The sequence below is a fragment of the Mauremys reevesii genome, linkage group 21, assembly GCF_016161935.1.
Source record: "Mauremys reevesii isolate NIE-2019 linkage group 21, ASM1616193v1, whole genome shotgun sequence".
NCBI classification, from domain to species: Eukaryota; Metazoa; Chordata; order Testudines; family Geoemydidae; genus Mauremys; species Mauremys reevesii.
This window is the reverse complement of record NC_052643.1, coordinates 13147098-13163924: the sequence shown is the minus strand read 5'-3', so window position 1 is coordinate 13163924 and position 16827 is coordinate 13147098. Positions and strand designations below refer to the sequence as shown.

Sequence of the window (16827 nt, the reverse complement as noted above, 5' to 3'; positions counted from 1 at the left end):
CACCAAATGAAAACAAAGTTAAGACAAATTAAAGTTGGGGCCTCGCTCATAGTGCTTGACAATGCCCTCTTCATGGCCGTTGGCATGGGACAGGCTAACACTAGCCTAAGTAAAACATCCTTTTCCCTTCAGTGACAACCTCTGACCATCATTGTCTTTTGTGACATGTTCCAGGTGAATGAGGTCAACTTTGAGAACATGAGCAATGATGACGCAGTGCGGGTTTTACGGGAAATAGTCTCCAAGCCTGGGTGAGTGTGTCACCAGATCCCTGTCTTCCCCCGTCTCCCGAAATATTGGTATTGGGCGAAGTTCAGCAGTTCAGTCTGGATAAGCACAGTTCACTGGATGCTTATCCTGACTATCTGAACCACTTGGAGTAGGTCAGTCTCTGGCTGCTAGTATACCAGCTAAAACCAACACCGACTGGTAGCTGTCTTGCTGATTCATTCCCTTTGGGGATCCTAGGGCAAAAGACTCCTCAGAATGTGATTGTTCTATCTGGCCATCCCTGAGGAGGAACAAATTAGTTCACCGCGATCGAGTATCATTCTCCCGGTTCTACAGGGAAAGAGAACTGCCTCATCCCTATTTATTTTCTCTTTTTTCAGACCTATCAGCCTAACGGTGGCCAAGTGCTGGGACCCCACACCTAGGAGTTATTTCACTATCCCCAGGGGTAAGTGAGCAGCCAGTATAACAGTGCTAAGTTGCAAGGTTTTCAAAATCCATGGCACAAAGACCTCAAGGGTCAAGGCATTTCCAGCTACCCTGTCATCTTAGAAAGTTTCCCCCCCCCACCACCACAACCCTTTGCAAACAGATCAGGAGATCTAGTTCTAAGTGGTGGGTGGGGGGACGCAGGGGTTCTTTCTTTCTTGACTTCAGTTAGCTTTGGGTCTGGGTCGGGTTTCACAGTATAATATGAGAAGACTCCTGCTACAATCACAGGAACCTGATCATCTTGGATGTACCCCTCCAAATCTAACCCAACCGTCCCTGCTTAGTGCCCTGGATGAAGGCAAAAGTCCCTGATAGGACACCCAAGGAGACAATTCCTTCTGGTCCCCCACACTAGTGATCATAGCCCTGTGCACATGAATGACAAGGACCCAAGATACTGACAGTGTCCAAATAATTGTCTCTTATCCCCACTAACCATCCGTTGAATCCTGCTGAGGTGGATTCTGCCAGAAATCTGATTGGTTTCTTTCTTTTTTGTTTGCTGTTCCAGCTGAACCAGTGAGGCCGATTGACCCTGCAGCATGGATCTCTCATACCACAGCCATGACGGGAGCGTACCCCCGTTACGGTATGAGCCCCTCCATGAGCACCATCACATCTACCAGCTCCTCACTAACAAGCTCAATTCACGATTCGGAAAGTAAGTCGCACTGCGGCCAGCACAGGGCAGGTGTCTTCTGCTCAGGGCCGGCAGTGTAGAGCTGCACAAAAAGCAAAGCAAGACACAAACAAACACGACAACCACAAGAAAACATTTAAATTTTTAATGTTAACGTGTGGGGAGCATAAAACTTTCTGAAGGTTAACACAGTGGTAGCACAGTGTAGGAGGAGCAAGGTTTTGCACTTAGATTTTGCACCATAAATTAGAAGGGCTTCCCCCACGTCTTCCAATCAAATGGAAGGGCAGAGCTCCATCCTAATGTATCAGTCCCTTACAGAGCCAGAAGCCGTTTTCCCCCCCAGGTGGATAACCTTGCAGATCAGGAACTGGGGCATTATGTTTGGAAACTTTTTTAATTGCTACCAAAGAGCCTTCACAGTGTTTTTAATATGGTTTAATTGGGTTGCCATTTCTTTTGGGAACTTTATTAAATTTAAAAAACCAAACAAATGAAAATCAAAACCCGGTGACTTTTATCCCGCAAGAGGAAATGAAGGGTCAGATTCTCTCCTCCACTGGTCTGGTCTGTTGTGACAATTCCTAAGTTCTCCTGTCTGCCTAGTGCGAAAGTTATGATGGTTTCTTATCTTGGAAACGTTAGAACTGAAGAAATAAGTCTTACCTTGTTCTCTAGTGAGTGTGCAGGGCACAATGCAGCATTTGATTTAAAACACATGGCACTGAGGCAAGACAAATACATGCAGCGGGTGGCTGGTCAGCGCCTCACCTCTGAGGCCCCAATTTAGGAAAGCATCCCTGTTTGAGACCGCAGTTAAGCATGTGCTGAAGAGACTTCAGCGTGGTGCTTAAGTCCATCCCTATTTAGGGCAGCACTTACAGACTAGCTGAAGTATTTTCCCGGATGAATGAACGAAGAATAGAGAGACCGGAAACTAAACACATTCTGCAAGACTGGTTCACGACTTCTTCCAAAATGTTGCCATCTAGCATCCTGCTTTGAGCTGCGGCTGCTAACTGGTCCTGTTGGTGCTCACAGGGCAATCTTAGCCGACTTAGCTAAACGCACCGGACACGCTTCCCTATTGCCCTGTGAACAGCAAAATTAAACAGCACTTTTGCCTCCATCAGGATCAAATTCTTGTCTCGTTCTTACTCGTCAAGTGGCAAAGCCTCGGTGTGTGTCCCCAAGCTTTTCTTCCCCCAGCGATTCCTCTGAGGCAGGCAGGACAGCTGCTGTACTTTGTTGGCTGGCATAATTTTTTCAAAAGAAGAACAACTAGGAAGGAGCAATGCAAACTGGATGCTTTTGGTGGCTATTCATGATAGCATGTCCCTGTTTAGAAAATTTGGGCCAAGATTTTCAATGGTGACCAGCAATTTTGGGGTCTGTTTGAAATACCTTAAAGATGGCTTGGTTTCAGAGTGCTCCCCCCTTTCTAAAAATCAGGCCCTTTTACGGTGCCTCAGCGTAACATCCAAAAACTGAAATGCCTCAAATGACTAGTCACTTCTGAAAGGGTTGGCTTATCTGAGTAGGTTAAAAGAAGGGGTGAGAATTGATGGATCCAGCTGTATTGCTCACACACATCTCCTTTAATCTTTGTTTTGCACTGAAAATATTCTCGGCTGCACAGAGTAATAAAAAAAAGAGATTGACTCTGTTAACTAACCGTGACACTGCCAATTATAGTTCAGGTGTTATTTCCACTCCGAGATTTGTTTTGCAATGAAATAATCTAAACTAGACCCTCTAAGGAACTTTACCCCTTAAAAAGTGCTTGTTTCTTTCCTACAGATATCCTGTATGGAAAAACCCTTAATACAGAATGAACCTTCTGTAGAATCTTTAACCCAATCTGTAGCAAGGATATAGTTCCCCACAGATTCTGTAAGTTGCCTTAAAATTTCTGTAGGGAGGATCTCATTCTCTGTTAAGGCTCCAATTCAGCGATCACTGAAGCCAGCTTGCATAACTCACGATCTTAATGTTAGGCAAGCGCTTAAGTACATTGCTGAATTGGGGGCCTAAAATCTATAGGTTGCTTAATGTCATTTCTGTAACCCCTTAGAGAAACCCTATTGGTTTCATGGCTAATACGTTGTATTGGATTTTTCCATAGGGGCAAAACAACAACAATCATCATCATAATGAATAAAGTAGATCTTCATTGCTCATTTAAAGGCCTTTGGTTTAATGATCAATGACAGAATCTTTCCTGGACAAATGTTTGGCTGAAGTATTAAATTCCTGGAGTTGTCTGTGCGTTGGTGGTGCCTTTATATTTAAAAATACCAGCAGGTCCTGCCAGACCATGTAGGTGCTTGCTCGCTCTCTGATTTCCTAAGCGGACAGTGGCTAGAATTACAGCCTCACCTTGAAACTCTGAAAGGGGAGTTACCTCTTTTCTCTGCATCTCCCTAGACAGGAGGCGGCACCAACAAAAGGGGGCAAAATATTATCAGCAGTCAAAGGCAAGTGAACCACTTATCCCACCATGGCTTTATCTAGAGATGCATTTTTTTCAGTCTTATACATACTAAAGATTACTGGAGTCTAATATGTCTGCTGATTGCTGTCAAACAATGAGAGTCTGTTACTCTGTTTACATTCCTCTTGAACCATTAATGTATCGGGTGCCTTGCTACACAGCACAGCGATTTGGAAATGAGGAAGGTGGACACCCTCTTCATCATGCTTCTGAAATGCAGGTTGCTTGGGAGTGAAACCAGTTTTCTGCAGATAGCTTTTCATTTCTTGTGGCGTGGGGTGTCCCCTTTTCCTAACGCGAGCAGGAGGAAAAACTGAAATCAGAACAAAATGGCTCCGTTTCCACATCTGTAAAGTTGTTATCCTGACGCACATCAGAGGTGTGTCTGGGGGATTCTTCATTCATAGTTCTGATGCTTTTTGCATAGCTGCTGGAACCTGGGGGCGGGGAGGAGGTGCTGCCACACCCGCTGGCTTGAAGTGGTTTCCATCATAGGCAGGGCTTACAGTTTGGTTCAATGGCTCTCAGCACCCCTCATTATACAAATTGTTCCAGCACACCCGGCTCTTTGGGATCCTCAGATGGCAGGCGCGATAGAAGGGTAACATTTTATTACAAACAAGGCCAACAGGACTAGCAGTGAGGTTGGTCGCAAACTGCACTGCCATTCATTTGATTTTCCCCTTCGGTCTCCTCCACTTGGAGCCAGTCTGATGCACAGTAGGGGTGGCACGCCCAGATCTCAGGAGTGGGTCAGGAGGAAGAGAGGATCTCACCCATTAACCTCTCAGCCAAGTACGGCAGAAGCTGAGAGAGAGCATGCCTCTAAACCCAGAATGGAATAAACAAACAGGGCTTTCCAGCCTTGCACTTCCCCGTCCAAGAGCCTCCTAGATTCTCTCAGGGTTACGTTGCCGATACTCCCAGCAAACATAAACATCAGTTTTACTGTTTTGGCTGTAAACGTGGAAGCAGCCAGTTAATGGAGCAGCATTAGCTGAGTGCAAGTCTGTGTCGAGGTTCCTGCGTTTCAGCACTGCAGTATGTCTCCTGATTTACTCTGTTTATATATGGGGCTGGGACAACGTAAACAGGTTGAAAGACTCCTCTTTTCTTCCAGCCCACCCCCTTTACCTGCTTGCCTGTTCCTAACATCAGACATATTGGTGCAGCCAGTGTTACATCAACACTGGTGCCTAAAGCACCTGAGATTTGGAGGTCCTCAGGTGAAACCCACAGCACAGCAGGGCATGGGTTTCTTATTTGGGTTTGGTTTTGTTATCTCTTTATTTCTTCAGGCTTGTTCTCAAACACAGGACTCCTCAGGGACCTGACTACTCAATTGCTGTTAAATCAGACTTTTTTCATACCAGATAGAGCCAGTTTTCCATATTAATTATTACTGAAAAAAGTACTTTGTTCTAGAATAATTTTCAGCTTATTCCAGAGCAACAATCTCTTTCAATAGCCTCTGATTTTCTCTGTTGGGCCAGCTGCCTTCAGGCAGTACAAGCGCCAATGCTGGTTTATCTGTTAAAGGCAGAGCACCTTTTCCCCACTCCGTTTTCAGAAGGGGAGCTTGCTTACTGCCCGTCCGGGTCTTCTAAGATCACCCTAGATATATTTATGTGTAAAAGTACTCCAGTTTTCTTCGGCGCTAGCCCCTGAGCATTTCAAAATCCCTCTTGGCAGCTATTGAGTTTCGGAGTCTGATCCAAAATCCACTGAAATCAATGGGAGTTTTTTTCCATTGACTTGAATGGAGTTTGGATCAAACCCTCAGACCGTTACTTGCTTTTTGAAAAGGGGTATCCTGCCCAGAGCTACTTGTTCCTTCTGCGTGGGCCTTTCTCTTCAGCAAATATTGTACATGCACGTGCACTAGAATGAAGGTGCAAAATAAAGATGGCATGAGGTGTGGTACAACTGTCCTGATGTGTATATACCCTTATCCGTAATCTCCAAAAGTGGAGAGGTGAAATTGACAGGTAAAGGTGCCACTCAGAACCAATCTAAAGCAACGGGCTAATGCAGTGATACTCAGACTAGGGCTCAGAAGCTGCAAGTGGCTCTTTGCAGCACATGATATTAAAACACTGTGTGATTTAGTTATTAACTGATCTAAGTTATTAACCAGTCAGGATACTTTTCCTATGTTATTAACCAATTGTAGAACACTTGGTCAGTCATTTTGCTGTGAGAATAATTATATATAATTCTCACAGCAAAATGACTATATAATTTTCTCTCTCTCTCATATACTCGAGAGAGAGAGAGAGAGAGAGAGAATGAAACAATAGATTTACACTACTGTGGCTCCTTTGGGGAACGTTGATCACTAATTTGGCTCCTGAACCGCTAGGATCTGAGGATCAGTGGGCTAATGCATCTGATTCAAAAGATGGTCGGCATTTCTGCCTGTTCTAATGCTCGTGTATTCACCACCCCCCTCAGTCATGTTGTCAGGTCAAGGGTTACTTGATGAAGGTCAGTCCCGAAGTGGATGCATTTTCTTTGATGTAACTGAGAGTTTTCAGATTTGGACAGCAACCAGCAAACTACAGCCTACTGATCCAGCATCCTTCTGCTTCCAGTGGTTTCTTAAAAGCATAATATTGATGTGGAGACAGACCATGAAAATCAAGTTTATTGCTCCCCACATATTTAAATCCGACATTCTTTTTTTTTTAAAGTTGCTTTTTGTTACTAACTGAACTAACTTAAAGCAAAAGCAAAATCTTAGTGTTGCTCAGATGGCATGAGAGTTTAGAAGCCTCGTGTGTATATGGCATGTGATGATCTATTTCAAGTGTGTAGATGTGCATGTATCAAGATCAGTGGTTTGAGTTTCTGCTGTTTTGTATTTTTGTTTTTTACCAAAAGTGTGAGGGTGGCTGACGCAAAGAGAAATTGGTTCCGTTGCTCTCCTAGAAAGGTGCGGGGGGCTCACGACTTGCTATGTTTCTGCCGGAGATGGGCCTGAGCTATGTGATGGATATGAATTTTCCTGAGCTGGGAGGACGGGAGGCAAAGTTAACATAATGAGTATGGTGGGCAGCCCATTAAAAATACATGACCAGCTGTGAAGTTGGGAATTGGATCCAGAGTTTGACGGCGTTTGGGGTTCAGACCGGTCTCTAATTACTATGATCTATAGTGAGCATCACTCTTATGGAAGGAAAGGTCCTAGGAGTTGCTGGTTGAGGTAACTAAGGAGAATAGCCCTCCCATACGAGGGTCGGGGGGGGGGCAGGCTTAACCCTGCCCAGCCAGCACAGCAGATCTGGCAGGCACTTACCGTTGGGTTTTATGATGGAAATGGATCAGCAAAACAAATCACTCTTGTTTCTAGCTGAACACTCGGGTCCGGGGCGGGGTGGTGAAATGAGAGAAGCAGCAATGACTGATCAGTGCTGACACATCTAGAATTGGCCTTTCCAAATACTCTGCAAGAGAGGTCCCCCGAGTGTGGGGAAGGGGGTGTTCTCATTGGGTTGTGTTACTTTCCCTGGTTTGTAAGGCTGCGTACCACTAAACAAGTCATTTGGAAGGCATCCACCAGCCCAGCGCTTGTTAATGATACAGGCTGTCTTCTGGTTTCCCGATTCATTTCCCTCCTCCCTTTGATGCCGGGACCGTGCCCATTGACATCAATAGGAGCTGCAGATGCATTGATAGCAGAATAGATTCACCCTCTTCTTTCCCTGGCAGGGCCACCATTCATGGTGATTAACCCGGAGGTCTAGGTAGAAGCAAAACGTGCTTGTTCCCAACGTTGTCTGTTGTACAACCGCCATGTGACCTGTGGTGGGTTGAATGTGGCGGGAGTGTTGCCTGAAGTCCCTCTGCGCTGCAAATTAAATGGGAAATTGCAGATGATTGGATCAGCCTCAGGAGCTCCCCCTAGTGAAACGGGTGGTAGTGACTTGTAACTGGCTGGAGAAGCCAACACCTGTAGGATGCTTGCAACTCAGTGACGAAACTGTTCACGCCAAGCAGCATCTTTACAGAACTGGTGTGAATCCTGTACGTTGGTGCCATTGCTGAGGGCAAGACGGGGGGAATCTTGTGGCTGTGTCTTGCCTCTGCTTTGGAAAGCTGTGTCTTGAAAGGTGCAATCCAAACGGTGAGCTGAAACTGTGACTCTCTGCAGAGGTGGCTGAGCTCCGAGAAGCATCTAACCTCTCTTCCTTTCAGAATTGGAAGAATCTCCCTTGACTGTGAAGAGTGACATGGCTACTATTGTCAAGGTTATGCAGTTACCTGACTCAGGCCTGGAAATCCGGGACAGAATGTGGTTAAAAATTACCATCTCCAATGCAGTGATAGGTAAGCAGGTCCCCCGAGGGCTGTGCAGATCACCTAGTGGCTTGTTAGGAACGGGCTGGGGAAGCTGCCTTTTAGAGCCACAAGCCACACAAGCCTTTTCTTGTGTGTATCTGTGAAAGAATCTATTTGTGAAAAGGGGGAACGAATGGCTTGAGTTTGAACTTGTGTGGGCTAGGACTGTACAAGCTTCCCCTACCCATTGTCCCACTGCACCTGAACCCACTGCTGTTCCCATCCTGTGCCTCCCTGCAGCTGTGGAATGCATCTCAGTCCAGGATAGCAGCGCCCCCTGCTGCTCCAAACCTGCACGTTCACACAGCTCTGTCAAGGCATCTCAGTCGTGACCTGAACCACCCCAGCTAGTCCCCTCTTGAAGGGAGACGGCCAAGTGACCCAGCTGGTGTTTTCATGCTGCATGCAAATGTGCACTGAGCTCTAAGCAACCTAAGTTACTTTTACTTGTAATCTAAGCAGGACATTAGACAGCCTGGAGTTGCCACCCCTCCTGGCCCCCCATATCTGTTGAACTCCTGTCACTGTCTGAATAAACATTGTATCATTTCAGAGTGTCTTAATTCCTTCTCATATGCACTATGTTAAAAAAAAAATCCATGTATGATTTTTTTTCCCCAGCATTTAAATGAATAGGTGCTCCACCTGGATGCAGGCTTGTTTTTCACTTTCTGGCTTAAATTGCTGGTGGTTAGCGCTGTTAGACAGCTGCTCCATCCCACCCCAGAGGTGGATGCATTTCAGTGGTGGGCCAAATGATCTGCAGGTGAACGGTGCTATGAAATTATGATATTCTGAAGCTTTCCAGGGCAGGGCCTGACCTGTCTCTTTTTTTTGACAGTGCCTAGCACAACGCTGCTCCTGAGCTGGTTGAGGCCTATAGGCATTATTGCATTATGATAGATAATAGGAGTTTGAATGTTGTCTTGCCAGCTAAAAATAACATTGGGATGTTTCTCCTCTTTCTCCATTCCCCGCTCCCATTGCAGGGGCAGATGTGGTTGACTGGCTTTACACGCACGTGGAGGGCTTCAAGGACAGACGGGAGGCTAGAAAATACGCCAGCAGCATGTTAAAACACGGCTACCTCAGGCACACTGTGAACAAAATCACCTTCTCAGAGCAGTGCTATTATGTCTTCGGGGACCTCTGCAGCAGTAAGTCCCTCAGCCGTGAAGGGCAAAGCTGCGTGTGTGCTGGATGCCAGCTCCTCTGTTCTGGCAGGAAGTGCAGGACAGCCGCCTGTGGGATTTCACAGGCACATTTCCACACATGTGCCCCCTCGTCCTGTCCCCCCGCCACGAGTCACATGATTGTTAGCCAATATTTTCCCCTAGGAGAAGCAACTGAGTTATCTCAGGGAGGGGATGGCTCAGTGGTTTGAGCATTGGCCTGCTAAACCCAGGGTTGTGAGTTCAATCCTTGAGGGGGCCATTTAGGGATTTGGGGTAAAAATCTATCTGGGGCTTGGTCCTGCTTTGAGCAGGGGGTTGGACTAGATACCTCCTGAGGTCCCTTCCAACCCTGAGATTCTATGATTCTATCGTGCCAGAAGCTGGGAATGGGCAACAGGGGCTGGATCCCTTGATGATGCCCTGCTCCGTTCATTCTCTCTGGGCCACCTGGCATTGGCTACTGTTGGAAGACAGGATACTGGGCTAGACGGACGTTTGGTCCGACCCACTGTGGCTGTTCTTATGTTCCTATCTGGATAGGAAGGGTGGTCTAGTGAAATAGGACAGTGGACTGGGACTCAGAAAATCTGTGTTCCAGTCCTGACTCTGCCACACTCCTGTGTGCCCTCGGGTCTCAGTTCCTCATCTGTAAAATGGGGCTAGTATTACCCTGCTTTAGGGGGATGCTGTGAGGGGCTCAAACACTACGGTGATGAGGGCTGTATAAGCATGATCTGACATCGAATAATGATTTCATGCCCTGACACCAGCGTGATCAGCAGAGGCATTCCGTCTGGCCCTCCTTTTGTCTAAATGGGACTAGGCTGCCAGGCATTCTCCACTGACCCCTCTTGCTCTGGAATTCGTTCTTCAGGTCACTTCAGGGGCCCCCAGCGTGGCAGGGTGTTAGCACCTCTCTTTCAGTAATGGCTGTGCCCTCGCCGCGCCCCTCAGCGTTCGGAACAGATCCCACTGGCACAGAAGGGTGCTGAAGCACAGCGGGGGTGGAAGCTACATCTGCACTTGGAGCTCGGGGGTGATTCCAGGCTCGGGGAGAGCTGCTAGCTCGCATCAGGCTGTGCGCTAAAAATAGCAGCGTCGCCGCACTAGTGCGCAGGCAGCGGGAGCAGCAGCACGGGCCAGCTGCCCTGAGCACATTTTCCCACCCCCCACCTCCGTGCCTAAGCAGCTTTATTGCTGGGGCGGCTGGCCTGAGCTGTCCATGCTGCCATGGCTACACTGCTCATTTTAGCGCACTCGCGCAGCGCGAACTAGTGCAAGGGCGAGTGTGCACGCCGGGACTCACACCCCTAGCTCCAAGTGTAGCTGGCAGCCTGGACTTGCCCAGAGTCACACAGGGAGTTTGAGGCAGAGTCAGGCATTGAGCCCGAATCTCCTGAGTCCCAGTCTAGTGCCTTAAGCATAAGGCCACAATCCTTCCTTAGTCTGCCAGAGACTGGCTTCGTTAACCTAGTATCGGGGGGGGAGCCATGTTAGTCTGAATCTGTAAAAGCAGCAAAGAGTCCTGTGGCACCTTATAGACTAACAGACGAAGTGGGTATTCACCCACGAAAGCTCATGCTGCAAAACGTCTGTTAGTCTATAAGGTGCCACAGGATTCTTCGCTGCTTCGTTAACCTAGTGGTTCTGCTGCAAGGCCCATCTCTCCGCTGAGATGCTTCCTATAAACCTTAGAATATCTTTGCGGGTGGCTGGTAGCAATAGGCAAATGGTAGACGGTTTGGGGCGTCGAATCAGAGCAGTGTAGGTGTTTTTGCACTCGCAGTTGCACACGCCCACTTGAAACTATCCATCATAGGTGCCGACTCTGTGGGTGCTCCCGGGCTGGAGCACCCACGGGGAAAAATTAGTTGGTGCTCTGCACCCGCTGGCAGACAAGCTCCTCTCACCCCCACCTGCTCCTCCCCCTTCTCTTCCCCCCGAGCGCGCCGCGTCCCCGCTCCTCTGCCTGCCACCCAGTGCTTCCTGCCACCAAACGGCTGTTTGGCAGCACTTAGGACTTTCCAGGAGGGAGGGGGAGGAGCAGGGACCCAGCGCGCTCAGGGGAGGAGGCGGGGCAGGGACTTTGGGGAATGGGGGCGGGGCGAGGGCGGGACTAGAAGGGGTCGAGCACCCACCGAGAACAGTGGAAGTCGGCGCCTGTGATATCTGTCCCTCCATATTCAATATTCATGCCTACTTCACCCTGGGCAATAGCTTCATTGAACTGCTGAGGTAAAGTCCCAGGTAAAGCCACTAGCTGTCGTTCTAGAGGGTGACGATGGTATGTGGGGCTCAGGGGCTTGGGCAGAGCACTGTCCTCACCTTTTCTTTCTTCCTCCAGATATGGCTGCCTTGAACCTTAACAACGGTTCTAGCGGAGCCTCTGATCAGGACACTCTTGCTCCCCTTCCACATCCTGCTGCACCTTGGCCGTTAGGTCAGGGGTACCCCTACCAGTACCCACTCCCCCCTCCATGCTTCCCACCAGCATACCAGGACCCAGGCTTCAGCTACGGAAGTGGCAGTGCGGGTAGCCAGCAAAGCGAAGGTAAGCCTGTGAGTAGCGCACGCGCTGTCCCAGCTCCCGTTATCCCGGGCCGTTTGCTTGAGTTTCCCTAGTCCTGTCTGTGCTCCCCTTCCTCGTGGTTTTGTATGCTCCATGCATGGGATGTGCAGCCACTGTGCTGAATCCAAACTCCCTTTGCAGACGCAGGGGAGAGGCGGGCTGGCCTTTCAGCACCGCAGTGAAAGTGCTCGTTACATTTTAGTTGAGCCAGCACAATATTCCATCCGGGTACTTCGCTAGAGCTCAGCACACAGAGCAAGAACCACGGGGGAGCTAGATACAGGGCTGTCTGTCGTGTCCAATGTGGCACAGGCATAGCACTGATAAATCACTCCTCATCCCAGGAAAGAGCTACATAGATAACAGCTTGCCGACTAATCAGAAGGCCACCGTGAGAGGTGAAGGGCCTGGTTTTCACAGGTGCGAGGCGCTGATTTCGGTGGCGTGCTCGACGTCCCTGAAAATCAGGCCATTAGCGGTTTGCTTGAAGCCACGTGCCAGAACTGAGAGTCAAGGACAGAAGTGGGATTCCAAACTGCCTGCTCCTGGCTTCCACTTCCGTACTGAGTGCACAAGGCCATTCACCTCCTCTTGTGTGAAATAAGCAGAAAGAGTGCTGTCTGGAGCAGCCAGCCAAATGCACTGCAACCCTGAAACGCCATTCCGCGGGGAGCACAATGGCTTTTGCTCTGATGCATGTTGCATGGGCTGCTTGAATGTACCACCTTCTTTCCAGCCCTAGGATCACCCTGCTACTTCATTCTGAGCATAGTAAATAAAACATGATTCTGTGGTGTGACTGTCCAGTGGGGGCCCCCTGCAATTTCTTAAATACACTGCTTCTGGTGTGTGAATATCCCCCTTGGAAACATTGCCAGTAACCAAAAAGCAAGGCTCAGAAGGAGTCTCCAAGCTTGGGTATGAATCATATTACCAAGATAAACAGCCCCTGCAGTCCCTCCAGACTTAACCCAACCTCCTTCGTTATGCAAACCCAGGCTGGAAATCCCACGAGAACTCTTGTGAGATTTCCAGCACTTGCCCTTCCCACTTCAGCTGAAAACAAGTATGTGTGGGAGGGAAACCAAAAAAGTTCAGATCTTTAGGAAAAAATCCACATCAGGTCTGTTCTGTCACTGGGGGGTGGGGGGCACTGATTTTTCCTCAGGGGGTTCACCAGTCACTGTGAACAACAGAATATTAGCTCTTTGCTGCTGGAATAGGAAAGGCACAATCTTTTTGTCCATGAATCCCGGGTTACCAGCTAGGAGAGTTTCATTAAAGGCGACGGGAGGGTTTCATTTTGAACGGTTCAACACTTTTTTCTTCCTTGTTCTACTTTTGGAAACTACACCGCTGTGTTGTTTCTTGTTTTGTAATTGTGTTATTCCCTTGTTTTGTTCTGAGCAAGCATTAGACTGAAGGATTCAGAAAGGAATGGCTGACACTAGGGGATTGGTAAGCTTCAAACGCCTCCATAATAACAACAAATTCATAGCATGATCATTTAGACTCTTGTGATCCAAATGTTGAGCTGTTCCCTCCCCCCTTGTTTTATTTTTAATTGTCAGAGGCACTTTGCCTGTCCCAGGACATCCTGTTTGTAATACCGTGGCATTAGCGGAGTGAGCAGTCTGATTGCACAGCGGTACAACAGCTACCAGGGAATGGCATCAGAATTCTCCCTGCCAACGTGCAGACTTCCAAATGGTGCCCTGAGCGCCTTTGATCAGCCTTTTGACTCTCCCATCTGGATCCTGTTTTTATTAGTCCAATAAGCTGCTTCTAGAGGTGGCTGCCAATGCTCTCCTGGCATACACCTGGTGGAAGGCCTGTGGGTGCCAGCCATGCACCTTAGTTGTTGGGGGTGCTGGACCAGGCAGCTGGATCTGGTCACACTGGGCATTCAGACGTCTGAAAGCTGACATGACTGACGGACACGTAAAGTGAGCAGCCATTGAGGGTGTAGCAATAACTCCACTAGTCAAAAAGAGACAGTGGCTCTGGTAGGTTGGTAGGGACCCCCAGGGATATCCCAGGATTGCAGTGGCCGGGGAGCCCAAGGGTGTCTGTGCAGATCTGGCGACTGTCCACGTCACACAATTGGTACCTCGTTAGTAGTCATCAGAGCAGCCAAGGATACTGGATTTTGTTCTCCTCTCCTGGATTCGTGTGGAGGAGTATTGGAAGGGCAATGAGAGGAAGCTTGCCCTGTTCTGGGGAGGACGTAGCTCTTAGTAAATAGAGGGCTTAGTTCTCCCAAGCTGTCAGTTCAGCTCCTTTCACCTGCACCAAACTGAATGTGCTGCTACCTTCAGCAGTGACTATGCTGATGAGGTAAGTCAGCCTAGGTTCTGGGGCCTGATTTCGAATAACTCCTCTCACAGACACCTTAACTTTGATGTACACCTCCAGCTTGAATCTAAGAACATTACTGCAGACTCGGCATTGCATGCCCAGCATACCGATCTCTCCATCCATGGGAATTCCTGCTTGAAAACTTACGCTATTTTCCTGGGACGCGTTAGCGAAAAAGGAGATTTCTCTAGTGCTTAAAGGGTTGCCACAATGTGGGGGGGGACCTCTTGCTGGGAAAAAAAGGCCCACTGCATTGGAATTTCTTCCTATCAAGGTGCTTCTTGATTTTGCAAAGCAGTTACCAAAGAGCCCTGCCTTAAGATTTGTGTTTGGGTGGAGATGGGCACTGTGCCAGTCACTCCTAGATGAATTATAATCAGTGCCTTGTAAGAAAACTCTATCTGTGTCATGCTGGCGTCGATCTTGCCTGGAGTGAGGGCTGGAACAGTCATCTTGCTAATTCCCAATTATGCTCTGATGCGTGTTTGTTTTTTTTATTGGCTCATTAGGAGATGTTTGATAATGAAACTCAAAGGGCTTAGCTAACCAATCCTTACAACACCCCCTGGAAGGTAGGGGAGTAAATATAATCACCTCCATTCATGGATGGAGAAACTGAAGCCCAGAGCAGTTAGGTGTCTTGCCTAAAGCAAGCAGGGGAATTGGTGGGGATTAGGAATAGAATTAATCAGTTGCAGGTTCCTAGTCTTGCGGTCAAACCGCTCGCCCACACTGCATCTTGGGTATTTCACATTCTGCTTTGGTCCTCAACCCCTCTGCATACTGCAGGAGGCTTTGAGCTTTCTACTACACATGCCAGGCCTGCCTAGCTTTTTAACTCCATCTCTTTTATTTTGCCTTTTCTCAATATAATCTCATCAGTGGAAGGAGAGCCGCGACTAGCAATAGGAGCACCTGTGATTCTCTCTTCTCTCCCTCCTGTCGCATTAACCATCAGTGCTGTGATGACTTGAGTAGCAAGCACTTGTTCAAATTCAGAATCTGGCCCATGATTACGAGGCAGAGGAGTTTGTGTGTGAATGGAACCTCAAACTAAGGGCTTTGGTTTAAGCGGAGCAATTAGTTCCTTGTTGAATGATGGCTTGGAAAGTTAGGATTTTTTTTTAAAAGAGAGAGAGATTTAACTTGGAAATATCTACCTCAGTATCCATCCCATGCTCATCCTTATGATACCTGAGCACCTCCTGCAGCTGCTCACACGGGGCCTTGCCCCAAACCCAGTGAAGTCAATAGCTCACACTCGCATACTGTGGCTACTTGCACACAACCTCACAGGCATTATTTTTCAGCCTCTGTGGGGAACATCTTCTAGACTCGGCATTTGCATGATCCACGGCAATCTCCATGTAACAACTCTACACTCCGGCTTTTGAAGGCCGTTACAACCACAAAACACCTCAGTGATGGGCTTCGTAGGAATCTGCCTTTGGGTCAGGCCCTGATGCCATGGAAGCCAACAGAATGACTTCCGTAGACTTGGGTTTGGAGCAGGGACATCATTTGAATCTGCTTTGTTTACCAAAGACTGATACAGGAAAGACCAGATGTTTTGAAGAAGAGGTTCCGTGGGAGGATAACCCATCCCTGTGCCAGGGTTCCTGGCATCCACACATTGAGTCAGTCATACTGTTAGAAGGAACCGATTTTGTGTTTAAAAACAGAACCTCCCCTCCCCTCCATTTTGTCTTTTCCCTCTCTACGTGCCGGGGGGGGGGGGCATGGAAGCAGCGGGGCTTCAGGCTGTCGTTCTAGGCTAGCCGATGCTTTTCCCATGCTGGCTCCGGAGGGAGGGTTCGATCGATGTGTGTCCTTGCATGCCACAACTTCCTCAGCTTTGTTCTACCGGGTGTCGTCGCCAAATTCTGGAGTCATCCATAGCCTGTTGTGCTTGACGTGGGCCGGAGTTGGTCATTGTCATTGTTGCCACTGTGGGTTTTGATGCCGGGGGATTTCAGGAAATGTTGATGAATGTGGAGGGGAGGAAACGTGACTGACTGACCCTCCCGTTCTGTTCCTGTTGCTCGCCGTCCACAGGAAGCAAGAGCAGCGGCTCTAACCGGAGCAACAGTGAGAACAGCCGGAGGGCTCTGGGCAGGGAGAAGGACCGCAAGTCAGCCGGAAGCGGCAGCGAATCCGACCACACCGCCCGCAGCGGGGGCGGAGCCAGCGTAGTGCGCCGCGAACGGCCCGTCAGCCAGCTCAGCCACCGGAGTCACGTCTCTGCCACCCACAGCGAGAGAAGCCACCACAGCCACCATTCATATGGGCCTCCGGGGGTCCCACCCCTCTACAACCTGCCAAAGCTAGGCCCCAAAGTCTACGGGACGAGTGGACCCCCCGGCGGACCTCCCGTGAGAGAACTGAGTTCCGTTCCTCCAGAGCTGACGGGGAGCCGGCAGTCCTTCCAGAAGGCGATGGGCAACCCTTGTGAATTCTTTGTTGACATCATGTGAGAGGAAGTGCCTTCAGACTCTGTTTTGGGGGGAGGGAGGGGCTTGTTTTCATT

The 16827-nt window shown here is 48.7% G+C and overlaps 1 protein-coding gene across 5 annotated transcripts in view; it reads left to right on the top strand.

Annotated features, from left to right (window-relative positions):
* DVL1 (dishevelled segment polarity protein 1) overlaps positions 1 to 16827 on the top strand; it is a 168514-nt gene extending 151687 nt beyond the window's left edge. Inside the window, exons 9-16 of one of the 5 annotated variants that reach the window (XM_039508680.1) lie at positions 175 to 251; positions 612 to 679; positions 1235 to 1384; positions 8055 to 8186; positions 9188 to 9355; positions 11718 to 11924; positions 13354 to 13400; positions 16356 to 16412. In XM_039508680.1, the coding sequence (XP_039364614.1) occupies positions 175 to 251; positions 612 to 679; positions 1235 to 1384; positions 8055 to 8186; positions 9188 to 9355; positions 11718 to 11924; positions 13354 to 13364 (813 nt within the window). In that variant the 3' untranslated portion in view covers positions 13365 to 13400; positions 16356 to 16412. The other 4 variants (XM_039508676.1, XM_039508677.1, XM_039508679.1 and 1 more) reach the window with 4 other exon arrangements.